Below are 16,970 nucleotides of genomic sequence, written 5' to 3'. Positions count from 1 at the left end.
TTAGATTATATCCATCTGTCATTTATTGAGTACATAAATAAAAACATAAAACAAACTTTTAACAGATCCCTGGATAATCCCAAATTTGTGCCTGACATCGTCCAGGAACTTGACATGGAGGAAGAAGGTTTGTTTCCTCCAATGTTTGCACATTACTCACTCCCACAGAGTGGTGTAGTAGAGTTAGTGTTAGCTGCAACAACATCACAGTCTATGGTCTTGTCTGGCGCTGTGTTTACATCACAGGGGTCTTGTGTCTGGCGACGGTCTGTCACATCGGGTACAGGTGCTGCGTTGACAGTGTCAGATGTTGCTGTTACACCACAGGGGTCTTGTGTCTGGCGACAGTCTGTCGCATCGGGTACAGGTTCTGCGTTGACAGTGTCAGACGTGACAGCTTGAGACTTGGCCGTGTCCTCTGAGTCCTCTGCTGGCACAGGATCGATGTATGGAGGCCAGTCCACATCTACAGCCTGGGAGACAGGACGGAAGGGAGAGACAGGGTTTGTGAATGTTGGAAGGGGGGGTGGGAGGGGGACAGGGGGAGAATTTTGGATGGGGGGAGGGAGACAAAAGTGTGTGAATGTTGGGGTGGGGTGGGGGTGGGGGGACATACAGTGTGCGAATGTTTAAAATGCAAGTCTTTCACCCTCAATAATGCTTTCACTTGAAACTGAATACAGATTCAAGTCACTTTCATGAAGTCACAAAAGGAAGATAAAATTACATTTTACTGACCTCCGCAAAAAGGAATTTGCTGCAGCATGGTGAATTTAAAATATATACATAAATGCACACGTCAACACTATCTCTCTTTTTCACAGACACACACACACATGAATACTAATTGGATGGTCATGCAAAAATGAAATTTTGACAGGAAACACAGGATCACGGCGGTTGAAACAGTCAATACTTTGTTTCCTTCAGTATCCAATAATTATCTGAGCGAAGAGGGAATTAGTTGTTACTAACATGCATTTGAAAACTATTGTAGTTGTAGCCAGAGCAAACATACCTCCACATCCAGATCGGTGATGTCACATTCAGCACCCAGCAGCTCAGACATGTTTGGACTTGTGCGTCCAAAGTCTCCATGCACAAATTCTTTAATGTATCTGATCATTCAGTTAAGGCGAATAAAGCTGTATCTTCGGTCAATCCTTTTGTGTTCGGAACAACTCAAGTAATGAAAGAACTAGAGATAGAAAAATTACAAGTGAGAATTGGAGTTCTCACAATAACAATCTTCAGATTTGACAATGACACAGTACTCGCTACAACTTTGTGCCACAACATGAAGGAAATGTTAAGTAAGTAAATACAGAAAATAGAATATTTTGTCTTAACAAAGAGAAAACTAAAGCCATGCATGATGAGGAGAAAAAAAAAGAAAAGATGAAGGTGTAAAAATGAAGATGGCAAACCATTAAAAAAATCAAATGTTGAGTATTTTAAATAATTCAGATCATAAAATTCTTCAGACACCACATGCACAAAAGACAATGTAAAAAGAGCCATGGCAAGAATAGTCTAGCTAATAAACATATTGCTACCTCAGAATTACCAAATTCTATCTGTTTTGAGCTACTAAGACCATGAGGTCAGAAAGCAAAAGCTCTATCTGCTCTATCAAGATTGTAAGAACATTTCGAGTTGTAATAAAAATATTCAAAGAACTGCATTTGAAAAAGTTTCCACATTGTGACACTCAAAAATTTTGACGACAAATTTCTCAAAAGATAAGATAAGATAAGATACATCTTTATTGTCCAGATCCTGGCACATTGGTTTGGTGTTTCACCACATGTACACACACACACACACACACACACACGCCCGCGTGCGCACGCACACACATAGGCTTACAATCACATGCATAATATAAATGAGCAGCAATATAAACAATGATAATCGTAAGCTAGATACTAGGTATTCAGCAGATAAAACTTTGCAATTCTGAGGAAGCAATATATGGAAAGAGACGTTGGTCCCAAATGACCTAAGATTCAAAATGTTCAGTTTCCCTCTCTGCAACATTATTTTTCGGTATTCTTATGTTGATAACCTTTAGAGCTATTGCAACAAAAGTATTACAAGAAAGTAGCTGCAAAAGGATACGTTCCAGCTTGAGTAGTTAGTTGAAGTTTGAACCTGTTCGGCGACAACTTCTCTGCTCTCATGCTGTGTACCACTCTGTCCCGTGTGGCCGCCGTGCGCCTGTGGAGAACTCGTAATGGTGTTTTCTGATGAAGAGTCAGGTCCTGGGGAACATAAACAAAACAACTGAGGAGTCCACAGGAAAAACAGGCATAGTCACAAACTGGAAGTTGTTAGGGTGTCAATTTACAAAGCTTGTGGACTCGTAACTTAATATTTGTTGGATTGGTGGTTTATTGTAATGTCTTTAGAATGGGAAATCTAACAACAATCATCAACCTACAGTTTAACAGAAACATAGTTATTTTTACGAGTCAACAAGTGTTTAAAATTGATAAACATCACGATCTTCACTTGTTGACTATTCCCCTGGACTCCTAAAAAACTAAGCAGGGGAGTCCTCACTAAAGGAAAAATACCTTACTTTTCCTTTTTAAACTTTTTCATTTTCTGTGGAGGCCAGTCCACATCTACAGCCTGGGAGACAGGACAAAAGGGAGCATCAAAGAGAGATATATGCAGTTTTCCATGGAACTCTTTGATCGAAATGTTGTAGTTTCTCAGGGTTCCCATGACTCTCTCCATCAATCTTTTATGTGGTCAACCTCTTCCTTTGTAGCCCGAGTACTTGGTGATATAAGCTCTTCAGGCTGGTTGGCTAGGTGACATTCGTAATAGGTGGCCTTACCCTTTTATTCTTTGTAAGGAAAAATCCAAAAACTTGAAAATGAAGAGGAGACAGCAGGAAAAACAATTTACAGTTATAAACAAATCAAACTTAGAGGTCCTATTTTTAAGATTAGCTTTCTACACGTGCTTTGAACTTAGTCCCTCCTCCTCGTGCCATGTTCTCTAAGCTGTCACTTGCGGCGTAGTGGTTAGGCTCCTTACAATCTGAAGCAGAAGACGCGAGTTTCGATTCCTGAGTGTAGAAGTTTGTAATCAAGCACAGTGGAGTCTACTTAAACTGAACACGGCTAATCTGAAAACAGCAGGTAAACCTATAGAAAATACAATCCCCCGCCTTTTCGTCTTCTGTATTTGAGCAATCTCTCTAAACCAAACTTACAGTCCCCTGCCTTTTCGTCTTCTGTATTTGAGCAATCTCTCTAAACCAAACAAATGGATAAAGCGGAAAAAAATCTGACAGTCCAGCGGATTTTGGTTTCAGTGTACTCCACTGTAACGCATGTCTGTTGGGCTGTTGGGTCCCATTCAGCCAGGGTTGGCCCTGACAGGCAAGGTTGAAGAAGCTTGCATCAGGTTCACGTGATTGTAACTTCCTTTCTAGTAGCCTGATGGTAAATCTAAAATTATCTGCAGTAAGTGTGAAGATCTTGCAAACCAAAAGTCACAGTGATAACGTTAGTTTAAAGTGATTTTCTTTACAATTAGTTACAGGAAAACCGTGGCCGTGGCCAGTTACAAAGCCAAAGCAATTGTGATCAACAAATGGTTGATCTAATCTAGTTGCACAGAAGGGATCGCACAACGGTTGACTTTAAACGATCTAGCACAGGATGTTCAAGCTATGGTTGACTTTAGTCTATCTAGGCGGGAATGGATAGAATATTCAAACACAATCTTGCTCAATTTGTTGACAAACTTCTGTTTTCTTGTGAGCAGCAGTCAGTTTTGCTACCAAGATGCCCAGTTTGCTTGGTATCATTTAGATGTTATGATTTTGTTGTATTTCAAGTAACTACATCAATAAACCCAAGCCTTCACCTGAGGCCCTATACACAAAGACTACAATATAACATGTACCTTTATGGCACTAAGCTTTTCGAGGTCAGCATCTGTCAATTCTCTTTCACACCAGCAGAATGCACTGTATTTCTTTGTTTTGTCAATCTCTCCTTCTTTCAGTTTTTCTGTTTCCACCCTGTCAAATAAACAAAGAGTTTCTCAAAATTGTCAAAGTGTTCAAAAAAGGAGAGGACATGTTGGGAAGAAGTCTTTCTTATGAATTTAAATTCGTCATCGAGAAGTTCCAATCATAAAGTTCAAAACAGATGGGAATAAAAATATAATTATTATAATGAGTAAAACAGCTTTTCAGTCACAACTACACATGCTTCTTGACCCAAGGGACAGGACTAAAAATTCAGACTATCTTCATTCAAATTCAATTACTGATTGGTCTTTCGGTAAATATCTCAATTTTCTATGCTGTGAGTGCCGTGGGTAGGAAAAAAAAACAACAACCCAAAATTTGACAGATTAATATGTGCATTTGGTTCTGATTCTCTCTCCTGTTACAAGTCAGAGACAAAATGAGCTCGAGTTCAACCCCCCCCCCTCTTGGAATGCCAAGTACTCTGTTTGAGATGAGTTACAAGAGTTACAAACAAAACAATAACAGTCTTGGTATGACAAACAAAAGAACTTTCCCAGTTTCCACTAATTCACCAACCTTGATACAGTCTGGAGATCGCGCACTTGAACATCAGATGTTGAGGCATTGATTCTCTGGAACAGAGGAAATAGAAGGGAAAGAGGTATGGTTTAAATAATGATAAAACAAATATTTTCAGAAACCGAATTAAAAATGATAGATATGTTTGCCAAGTTTTCAGTTCAAAATACATTTCATCTAAGGATGAAAAATAAAGTGCAGTGGACTTCTGTTGATAATGACCCTGGATTCAACATGGATTTGGATGAAAGAAGACACATCCTTTGTCCATTTCTCAAAAATGACCATTACAGAAGAACACAACAATTCTACGCAAAACGGTAACAACATGAACTTATCAAATATGGAATTTGCAAACCTGTTCTTAAGGCTATCTGTCTGAGACAATCACCTGCACAAACGACAACTTCCCACTTTGCATTTTTTTCCCGACATTATAATGGCATTGTCCAAGACATCCACTTGTCTACGACAACCAGCTTTCTCTTTGGAAATAACACATCATTTAACCATTTCTCAAATATGACTATTAAAGAAAAACTCAATAATTCTGCAGTAAATGGTAACAACAGTAACTTCATGAATATATCAAATACAGAAGTTGCAAAGCTGTTTTAATGATCACCTGTCGAAGACAACTACTTTTCTCATTAACAATGAGTGGTTATCTTGGGCAGGTTTGACTGTTCTCTCATGACCTACCTTCTGTAATGCTGCAATCTCTTCCACGGAGAACCTGGTGCAGTGAGGATTGATCAGCTCCACGACAAAAGGCCTCCCCAGACCCAACATCCTCACATCTACATCCTCTCTGCCAGAGGAGGACAATCGGTGCTCTGCAACAAAAATCTTTAAAGCATAAGTGATAGTTTATACCCAGAGGTGCCAAATCGCAAAGAAAAATGATCCAGAACTATTTGAATCCCCCCCCCCCCCCCCCCCGCGTTAAGATGCGTGCAACGCGATGGTGGGGGGGATCATTTTACATATCACATTCAGGGTGTCCAGCAATATTTGCTGAAAAAATGTACTACCTGGAAAAAAAATTTTACTACCCAGCAAATCAAGCCCCACACCAGCTCCAAAAAGGTAGTTCATTTGCGCCTTCGATGACATAGAATATTATCAGTACAGAATATACGGAACGAAGTTGCGAGCAGTATCAAACACCAAAACAAAAACAAATGGCTCACCCGTCGGACGGAATGTTTGCAGAATCTGATCACAGACAAGTTCCTGAACTGATCCCTCCATGGCTCGCTTTCCGTCTATCACCCAGGGGGTCTGGCTGAGCACTCTACTGTACTTCTGGTAGCGACCTGGGACGGAAATGGAACTGACATTATAACCGTAGTACAGTCTAGCGCACATATAGTGACCGCGCATGTAATGAATCACGCACATGGGGAACATACATATATCTATAAAACACACACATAGCCAGCATGCACAAAATGAACGCCTAAATAGCGAACATGCAAATAATGAGCAAATTTTCAAGTTTTGATATTTTTCTCATAGAAGTGCATTCTTTGTATTTTAAAAACATACATAGCAAAATTCGTACACATTGAAAAAATGTCAATTTTCCACAAGGTTTGCTATGTGCGTGATAGACTGTAATAAAACACAGCAGTAGCAGTCATTCAAGTACTGGAAGAAAATAAAAAGAATATTAGAACAGGACTCCCCAACACAGTCGTAGTTCAGCAGCTGATGAAAACGCTTCTGAATGTAGTATTTATTCATGATTCTTTTCAATATTTTCATTTTCACAACACTCAGTGAGCACAAACCTTTTATGTGCTGCAAATACAGCCATAGGTTCTGGCTCGGATACATTTCATTATTGCAGGAGTACCAAACTTAACTGGTCCAGGGAGGGGAAAGGGGGGGGGGGGGGCAATAGAGGCATGAGTGAGGGCCATAAGCATTAACCCCACCAAGAAAGTGTCTTCAAGCAAGATTTCCAGTGATTTGAACCCCCTGAAAACATTTCAGGTACATGTCCCATGAATATAAAAAGATGCTCCGATGCCAAGACAGAACACGACTCACCAGCAATGAACACAGCCTCATGATTGCAGGTGACCGTACACTCACATTCTACAGTGGGCAGGGGTGGGGGGCAGGGAGAACAGCTGTGAAGCAAAAAAACAAAGAGGGTGAAGTGTTAGATTAGGCTCAATTTTTGTGATAGTTATTGACACTAAATGGCAAAGTAAGACTCTCAAGATTCAGGTAGGAAAGAAGTAACATTCCGGTATGGTATGGCAAAAATCAAGAAAAGAAGACGGCGGTGGGTTTCAACAAAACTGATGTGAATTCATATATTATTTCTCTTAACTATTAAAAAAACTTAAATCCTGTAATAAGCTGTAAAAACAGAAAATAAGCTGAAGAAACAAATAAAATAGAATATAATGATACCTTTTATTTACAAAAACAACAACATATGGACAACTTGCTCACTAAAAGTTTAGTTCCAGAATTATCTAAAAAAAAAAAAAAAAGGTAAGTTACAATGGTGACTTGGCTCTGCTGTTATTAAGACATGCACTTCTCTTCTTCTTTACTATTTTTCTTTTTCTTTGGTCCCCTGCTCATTCCTATCTAAAGTCGCTCAGTTTTATATTCTGTGATAAAACAGAAGAATGAGAATCTATGCTCTAACAAACAATTCACCTAATTCTCTTCGATACAGCCAACAACCACGCCGCCAGTGTTATGAGACTTACTCCTCAAACTTGGAATTATCCGTATACGCCAGCGCGTTAGCAACATTGGCCCTTGTGAACGTCTCAAAACCAAACTGAAAATTAGAAAGCAATCAGCATCATCTTTGACATTTAATTTAACAATCTACTTTAGAATAAACTTCAAACTTTCTTAATTCAAATACAAACATTCTTGGGAGGCTTTATTCAAAACACTTACACAAAGGTAACAATATGAGGTGAAAAAATGTCCAGTCGAAATTGTCCATGATGGCCTGTCCTTTTTAGTTTTAGTAAGAGTTTTGCAACACTTGCAACTCAATTAGGTCATATAAGTGCTGAAGAATAGATGTGTCACAAGAGAGTAACATACACAAAAAAAGGAGGAGAGATAAGGACGATAAATGTTGGATGGGAAAGAAGGAGCAAACCACACCAGAGCACCCGTCAACTTTCCTTTCACTTGTCTTAGTCATTCACATTCAACAGTTACATGCAGGCACACACTTACACTTCAAACTTTTTTCCTGAGCATATCACATACAAGCATTATCCTTAGTGATGGTTAAAGCAAAAGGAAAACAAAAAAAAACCACCAAAAAACAAACCCCCTTACAGAGAGAGGTTGCATCAGACTCGAGTTCATACTCTCTTACACAGATCTTTGTCAAATCAAAACCTCCAATCTCAGATCGGCTTATTCAACAGGAGATACACTTACAAAAAGAAAATCCTGTCACCTACCTTTCTCTGCTTACGTCTGTAGAAAGTGTCTGGGTATATATCTAGCCTGAGACACAATAAAAATAGAAAACCATTATCATTATGAAAGCAGCATTGTCATTTCTCCTGTTGAACTTACTTCAGTCAGGACTAAGGTAAAAAATTATCTAGGAATGCTTCTGGATCATGCAACATATATAATGTCCTTCATATGCTTGTTTTGTTAAACCCTGTACTTTCAAATAAGAAAAAATTGCAATATTTGGAATTCATGTTTATGAAACGTTTTTAAAAAAATGTCACATCTTTTTAAGTAAGAGAAATACTTTGATATGAAAAAAGGCCATTCAGGGCAGGGTAGAAAACAAGATAGACAAACCGAAACAATACAGGGTAAATTAAGAATAAGGATCTACCTGTATCACTCTCCAACCAACTATGGCAATTTTCAAATACAAACTTGCTGCAACAAACAAGTAGGCGTGAGGGTATAAATCAAGCTCAAAGGCCAAGGAAAAGGTCAATTAGCAACTAGATAAAAAGAACAAAATTATGACAAAACTTACAGGAAAGTACATTCTTTATCAGAATCTGCATAGGTGAAGGTCATTAGGATATCAAAACTGGCCTGAAAAAGAATTGACAGAGTAAAAAAAGAATGATGAGATGGTAGAAACAAAAAAGGTTTGCGGCAGACATCAACAACTGAAAGGCGATTGGTGAAAAGTAAAATTATCTTCTTTGACATACACGACATGTTGTTGGAAAGTTGTCGAATTGTTTTAAGCCCAGAAAGCTGAATTTTTCAATTTCCATTTCTTAACAACTGCACTTACTTTATAAGTATCTTTTCTTGCTGTTTTAAACATTAAGAATTTGAATTTTGAGAAAATGTTTCTAAAGCAAGTGAAAGCTGTACCACAGATTAAGAAACTTTAATCTTTTAAATTTCAAATTTGCGCTTGGTACATCTGAAGAGCTGGCCCACTATATATGTGCACTTCAAACACAACTAACTAAATTATTAATATGTGTCACGACGTGGTGGAATCAGGCGCTTGTCAATTTTTGGGCATGTGGAGTTATTGGTATCATCTGATATTCATTTGCCTTGCTTCCTATGGAAAAAACCACCCATAATTCATGAAGAGAAGTCGAAATATTTGCAATTGAAGAAGGTGGGGGTAGCATGATTTCAGAGGTAAAATTAGCAAGAAAATGGTGACCAAATTTTGCAACTTCTATAGTTTGAGAGACATTGAAAACCGAAAATGTACAGATTTTGTTCCATTAATCAATGTTTTTCAGTCACATGGAAATGTGTTTTTATATGGACATAAAATGTGTTGAAAAAAACAAAAATTCAGTAAAAATTGCCAAACTGCAGAAAAAAGGCCTGTTTCTTCAATTTCATTATTTTGATGAGCGCCTGATTTCACCATGATGCCTCACATATAATTTTTGAACAACATACAGGCAATAAAAATTCACATAGCACCCGTAGGAGCAGAAAGTATAGGAGAGTTGTTCAGATGATAGCCCGTGGGCATCCTTGACACGCAGCTTTCTCAGAATTGAAGAAATTTAGATAAATTTTAAGATTTTCCACCCTGTTTTATTAGAAACAAATGGTTTTTAGGGAAACCGCATGTTAGATAACCTTAACTGCAGAAGGCATAATAATGATTATGATAAAATAGCATATGTAAAAATGCATCTCCCCACTCAACAGTAAGTTCTATGTGCTTTACAATCTGATCTAATTGTATTATTATCCCCAGCAGGCCCTAGAATACTCAAGACACATTCTTGGCTTCCTGGAAAGCACACAGTGCAAGCAGCTGGTGAAGAGCTCAAACATTAACAACCTGACAAGATCTTTTGTTGTCTTTAGCCAAGTACCCATTCCCACCTTGGTGAAGCGAAGAAAAGTAATGTAAAGGGCCTTTCATAAAGACACAACATGGGCCCCTGACAGAGTTCGAACCCCTGACTTTTTGGTTGTGAGCTCAACCATCTAACCACTACACCACTGATGCCGCATAACGGTTTTTCTTGTCTTCTTTTCTGCTTGAAGAAAATGACAAAAATGTCTGGATTTTGTTGATGGTCTGTTTTCTGGAAAAACTATACCCTGATGTCCTTTGTTTTTATTTTCAATGAAAATAAGAGAAACAATGAGGAAAAAAAATGAAAAAATGGCATACCTGACTACTTTGAAGTCCTAACAGTACATACCCTGTTTTGAAACTTTGACTGAAGTAGATCTGCCACCGGGGGACCACACGCCCACTTCCACACATCCTTCACAGACGATATCCTCTCTTCTTTCCCAACATAAATATCTCTGAGGAAAAACAAAACAAGAAGAGAGGGATAACTACATAAGAAGGTCTCATGAAAATGTCACTTACCAACCAGGACAGTTAATTGTTAAATTTGATGATTTTGCAAGCCAGTGACCCAGTAAAATTAAATGCAAGTCCCCATCCCTATCCAAAAATCAAAATATAAGACTAAAATAGCATGACATTTAATTAAAAACTCACACATGACTTCCAGCACAACTAAAAGAAGATAACTTTAACAACTATTAAGCTTGAGTTGAGGCTTCAAACAACAAAGTCTTACCCAAACTTTCTTTTCAGATCCACAAAGGCAGCTTTCTGAGGAAAAGAAAAATCCACAAGGCATTAGGCAAAGTTTCTTCACTAATGCTGGAATAAAACTTCAGGAGAACATATAGGTAGTCAACAACAAAGACTAATTTTCAACAGGAATAAACATAAATATAAAGAATATGCCTAGAAATTTGTACTGATTTCAAATGAAAAATTTCATGGAGTTGCAAATGACACTCTGTTAAAGACGAATTAATCATCACTTTTTCTCTCATACTTTCATACATACTAAACTCAAATTCACTTACACACTGAAATCAAAACTTAAAAAAAATATTTAAGTAGAGGGTTTTATGGCGCTCGCAACTGCATAAGGTCATATGAGCACCAAGGGGTGGGCGTCAACAGAGAAGTCTTTACAGAGAATCAGACTTACTCTGCTCCCCTCTCTACCTTCAACAGCACAAAGTCTGCTTCGACTATCAAGGTACCCCGGAAATAGCAGGTCACAAGGGAGTGACAAACATAGAAAAGAAGTAGAGGTAAATGACAATTGTAAGGATTAGGAAAGAAAAAGCTGCAGTTCCAGGTTGTAGATCAGGCACAGTTATGAGCGTGACATGATGAATCAGCCCATTTACAATTCTACTGTGCATGAACGAGAAATGTCCCCCCCCTTTGGGGGAAATCAAAACTTACAAATAACACTCTTTCCAAACACAACATTGAAAGGTAGATATGATTTTCAGCTATTTGCAACAAAATTGCAAACATCTACTAAAAACAGGACAAAGGAACTGTCATATTTTTAAAATTATTATTTCAAATGAGTTGAAAACGGTATCAAGTCAATAAAACCATGGCCCATTTCGTTACTACACTTTCTTTTTGTTTAATACCAAAAGCACACTGCAAATAGGATTCAATCGAATTGAGTGGAGCTAGAGAGATTTTGGCCCCTCCATGCAGGAAAATCTGGCTTGCCCTCACTCAGTTTATTGAATCAGCAGATTGCGGCAGCACTTAACCCTCTATTCTTCTATTCAAAATTTGGAAAGCAATTTTTGTCTTCCAAGGGGTATTCCATGTCTTTTTCTTGACTATGCTCTCATAAAATTCTTAAAATCTAAAATAAGCTGAAACTCGTGAAAAAATAAATCAATCAAAAGCTTTGTTTTTTAGCATTGAAATTACTGATGTGCAGACTCTTTAGTTTTCATCATACAGAAAGCAACAATGACTATAAGTACAATGTAAAATGACTTCTACAATTCTGAAAGGAGAAAAAGAACTGTTTACTTTCGATATAATAGTAGGAACACACATTTCCTGAAGAAATGTTATATATATATTTTTTTTTATTGTAGAGGGTTTTACAGTGCTCGCAACTGCATAAAAGGTCATATGAGCGCCAAGGGGTGGGTGTCAACAGAGAAGTCTTTACAGGGAATCAGATTAACACTGCTCACCTCTCTAGCTTCAACAGTACAAGGTCTGCTTCGACTATCAAGGCACCCCAAAATAGCAGGTCACAAGGGAGTGACAAACATACAAAAGAAGTAGAGGAAAATGACAATTGTAAGGATCAGGAAAGAAAAAGCAGCAGTTCCCTGTTGTAGATTAGGCACAGTTATGAGCATGACATGAGTCAGCCCATTTACAATTCTACTATGCTTGAACGAGAAATGTCCCCCCTTTGGGAATGGCCTAAAGACACTACAGTCAGTGGCACTGCCCCGGGGGGAACGAAATGTTCTGAGGTTGAAATTCACTAACCTGTCTAACAATGAGTGACACTGGCAAGATGAGGGAACACTGGTGATCGTGAAACTCAAAGTTTTCCTGCTTCACTTTGCCTGCAAGCTGGAGATGGAGAGAACAGAATGAGCCATCAGAAAATCAGACCATGGGACAAAAAATGCCATGCATACAGTTCTATTGGAAGGCTTTTCCGATTTCCTACTATGCTCCTCTGAACTGAGAAATTCATTTTTCAATACTCTGACCACTGGGAGCAAAAAGAAGCACAAAATACATGATAAACTATTAAACAATTTTTTAACTGATCGCAAATATATTATTTTTCAGTACTTCTGTAAATACGGAAAAGTTAAAAAAATTTTGCTAAGAATAAAAGGATAATATATGACGTGTAAACAGGAAAGTCAGACGAGTGAGCTATGGCAGATGGTTAATGAACGAAATCCTTCTACTTTCATAATTGCAAACCTATTATTTTTCAGTACTTCTGTAAATAGGGAAAACTTAAAAAAATTTTGCTGAGAATAAATGGATAATATATGACGTGTAAACAGGAAAGTAAGACGAGTGAGCCATGGTAGATGGTTGATGAATAAATGAATAAAATCCTTTATACTTTCATAAACTTTAACCAAAGCAAAGAAAGATGTATCACTGCGTTCACCTTCTTGAAGAAACTTTTGTCTGCATACTGCTGTAGGATGCCAAGACAAGTGGAACACGGGTTAGTGTGGGTGTCAGATGATGAGCTCCACTTTTCCTTAGGCAGAAAAATTCTTTCCAAATCCTGTGAGAAATTATGAAAAGGAATATATTGCAGTCCACTTCAGATGACAACAGTCAACAGTGTCATCAATTTGAAGTAAAGTTTTACAGCTCAGTTCAGAAATTTATCTCTATGAGTCAGTTTATGAGCATATATATTCAGAATTTGAATAAATTTGACGAAATATTTTTTGATCAATTGCAACCGATACCACAGAGTAAGATACTGCAAAAAAGAAAAAAAAAGTTTCCAAATTTTGGGCTCAGAACATCAGAACAGCTGACCGATGATGTGTTTTCTGCCTAAAGGAACACAGCCGTCATTGAACTAGTCAACCCTTGGAATCGGTGCCCTCAAACTGCTGTAACTACTCCACAATATTTACTTTTCGGACACATTACAGCAAGTCAAGATAAGACTAAGAGTGGAAAACAAACAAAAACCCTGAGGTACACTTTTTTAACCTTGTCAGAGACAGTCCAAAGCTCATAAATAGAATTAGAAACAGCAACCATATCAGAGAATGAACTAGAGGCAACCCTCAAGACACTTATCATATAAAATTATCAGGCTTGCTAGCTTTTCAAAAACCCTGTCAGGGACACCCAATGTCATGACATCAGATCATGTAACAACTAACAAAAAGTTAGAGACAGAAGAAGAAGAAGGTGAAGAAGGTGAAGAAGGAAAAGAAGAAGGTGAAGAAGAAGAAGAAGAAGAAGAAGAAGAAGAAGAAGAAGAAGAAGAAGAAGAAGAAGAAGAAGAAGAAGAAGAAGAAGAAGAAGAAGAAGAAGAAGAAGAAGAAGAAGATGAAGGAGGAGGGGGAGAAGGAGGAGGAGGAGGAGAAGAAGAAGGAGGAGGAGGAGGAGGAGGAGGAGGAGGAGGAGGAGGAGGAGGAGGAGAAAGAGGTGGGGAAGAAGAAGAAGAAGTAGAGAAGAAAAATAAGTCTCATATTATATATACATCAAATGAGAGTGGAACAAAAACTACATAATAAAAGTAGACCTGGCTTCAGTGTAGTGTAGTAAATGTCCTTTCAAATTCCCTGATTGCAGAAGCCAGGACAGTCCCGGGAAATTTGGGGCAGTTGACAAGTCTGAAATAAAAAAACCAAACAGTACCTGCGGTGTTGCCCGGTAAGAGCTTGGGTGACTCTCTCCCAGCAGTCTCAGGATACACCTGGGGCAGCAGCCAACACTGTGCAGGTGTAGGGCCACCTGCCTGCTTTCTTCATGAGAGCTAGTGAACAGGTCAAACTCTTTAAGCTGGGGATATCAAAAAGCAGGATGAAACTTACAGCCTATATTAAGTATGACAAACCACCACACATAATGTGTCTCGACATGGTGGAATCAGGCGCTTCCACGCTTGTCAATTTTTGGGCATGTAGAGTTTTAATTAGTACATACTATCCGAAAGCTTGTTCATTTGTCCTGCTTTCGATAAAAATATCCATCTATCTTGAATAGAAGTCGAGATATATTATACTCTATAACATTTTTAGCTTCACACATTTTAAGAGCGTGTAGCTAAAAAACTAAACATCCAATTGCTTTGAAATTTTTACACATGTCACGTACGTTCATTGTCATTTGTGAACTGTACTCACTAAGGTGCACTGGTCTTAGATCACTAAGATCAGGCGATCAGTATCTTTTAAGAGTTCCTAGAAAAGGGAGCAAAAAATTAGCTGAAAGACCCTTTGCCCACCTTGCTCCATCAGTTTGGAACTCTCTTCCCAAACCCTTGAAACACCTATCGTGACTGGCGCAACGCCGGAGAATAGCCTCTTGCTTTCTTGTTTTCTTGCCTCTTCTGCCTCCTTCTTCTTGAACATTTGGAGTTTGGAGCCAAAAAAGAGCCAGAGAGCCAAATCCAAAAGAGCCAAATTTCTGGGATTTGGCTCCAATACTTGACAACCCTGACTGTGACTAGATCTATCTATATTATGTTTCAGAGTGTTCTATGGTCTGCTGGGGTAATAATATAGTGTAAAGCGCATAGAGCCTGCTGTTGAGCGGGGATATGTGCTATAAAAATGCTCTATCATTATTATTATCTACTCTATGTCTATTTGGACACCAACACGATCCTGTCCCAGAGCATTAGCCCCTGTAACCTCAGCCCTGATCCTTCTTGGGTTACTTCCGGTAAAACAAGGGAGGGGGTGAGAATAGCAAGACATGGTTTATTTTCACCCGGAGTGAAAATAACCACTTCCTTTCATATCTTGCTGTTTCCGCATTTCTTCACTGTCAACTTGTAGGAAAAAAATAATTTGTTTACTGTCTCTACACCATTTTTGTAGGGGTCCTGGCAAGTTTAGGAATATATTATGGGAGTGTATACAGACCCGGTAACCGGGAACAAAGTCACAAAGTATACAGACCCGGTAACGGAACTCTTTTGTGATTTCGGAAAGTTTCAGTGCCCTCTTGGCTCAGGGTAGACCTAGGTTCTTTTAGATCTATGGCCTAGGTCTAGATCTAGATAGACAGACATAAATCATTGATCTAGTTTCGAGGCTAGCCTAGATCAAAATGAAGATTGCGGATGTCTTTTCGATGAATGATCGTTTTTCCTCCGTTTTGGAATTGGAGGAATCACAATTTGAAGAAAAGAACAATGTCATAATTTCAATCGAGCAGTCACCCTCTCTATTTCTCTGCCTCTGTCTCGCTCCCTCTCTCTCTCCTCTGTGTATCGCTCGCCTTCTCTTTTTCTTTGTTTGTCTCTGTCTTTTAAACTTTCTCCCCACCTATTTCACACTCTATCTTTCTCTCGTTCCCTCCTGCCAGCTGGGGCATGTTCACATTTTGCTAGCTCTTCTCTCTCTCTCTCTCTCTCTCTCACACACACTACCAGGTCTGGGCGCTGAAACTTTCCAAAATCACAAAAGAGTTCCCCTACCGGGTCTGTATACTTCGTGACTTTGTTCCCGGATACCGGGTCTGTATACACTTCGAAATATTATCAAGCAAATAGGGTTAGAACTAAGGCAAGATCCAAATATTGAATGTGTAGATAGATCTAGATCTAGATCTAGTGAAAACAGACTTTTTTAAATATCAGGAGAAAAAATGGCAGACTTTCAAAGTTGACCCAAAATCGCGCGTCTCCGTGTGCAAATCCGGTCCAAAACCTGTATCCCGAATGAGTGAATTAGATCTGGATGTAGTCTATCTAGTCTAGATCTAGATCTAGATGATCTCTAAGGCCTAAAATCTCTGACTCTGCTGTTTCTACCAGATGCTGCTCAACAAAAGAGTAGGCCTATAGGCCATATTATTATATTACACTGTTACCGGTACACACTCTCTACAAGTAGAGTATTTTTAGATCTAGAATCTAGAGATATATCTCTAGATCTGATCTAGATATCTAGATCTAGAATCTATACGAAACGAGCGACCACCCCATCAAACACGATAAAGAAGAGGCCTAACCCTAACCCTAACCCTACTCCTACCCCAAGATCTAGATTCTACCCCTACCCCTCAATTCTGCTCTGTCTCGATCATCATAGACATAGTGGTCGCTCGTTACGGAAGTCCTCCACATTGACATTCGATGACGATGGCATCTCACAAACACACATATCATATACGTTTAGCTGAAAATTTGTCTCCCAGACCCCTCCCCCTATGCAAAGGGTATTTATTAGAACACCTTGAGATCCGTCTGTTCATCATAGGTAAAAGAACCGGCTCCTACACCGACGCCACAAATGTCCATGGGCATGGGCGCAGCCATTGTATTTGTGTTCCAATGTTTAGAGTTTAGATTAGGCCTTGTGCAATTGA

The 16,970-nt window shown here is 38.7% G+C and overlaps 1 protein-coding gene across 1 annotated transcript; it reads right to left on the bottom strand.

The window, feature by feature from the left end:
• LOC101861563 (tRNA pseudouridine synthase Pus10) lies at positions 1-16,930 on the bottom strand. Its single transcript, XM_005093360.3, has 17 exons — positions 16,837-16,930; positions 14,289-14,432; positions 13,066-13,188; positions 12,417-12,503; positions 10,651-10,685; positions 10,258-10,366; positions 8,586-8,647; positions 8,041-8,086; positions 7,318-7,391; positions 6,638-6,720; positions 5,773-5,898; positions 5,282-5,415; positions 4,577-4,632; positions 3,928-4,045; positions 2,122-2,264; positions 1,019-1,118; positions 1-473 (listed from the first exon to the last, which is right to left on the bottom strand). The coding sequence occupies exons 1-17, from the start codon at positions 16,918-16,920 to the stop codon at positions 153-155; spliced, it is 1,845 nt and encodes a 614-aa protein (XP_005093417.2). The 5' UTR covers positions 16,921-16,930; the 3' UTR covers positions 1-152.
• Positions 16,931-16,970: the final 40 nt, after the last annotated feature.

Source organism: Aplysia californica, unplaced genomic scaffold (assembly GCF_000002075.1).
Source record: "Aplysia californica isolate F4 #8 unplaced genomic scaffold, AplCal3.0 scaffold00062, whole genome shotgun sequence".
NCBI lineage: Eukaryota > Metazoa > Mollusca > Gastropoda > Aplysiida > Aplysiidae > Aplysia > Aplysia californica.
This window is presented reverse-complemented; position numbering and strand designations above follow the sequence as displayed.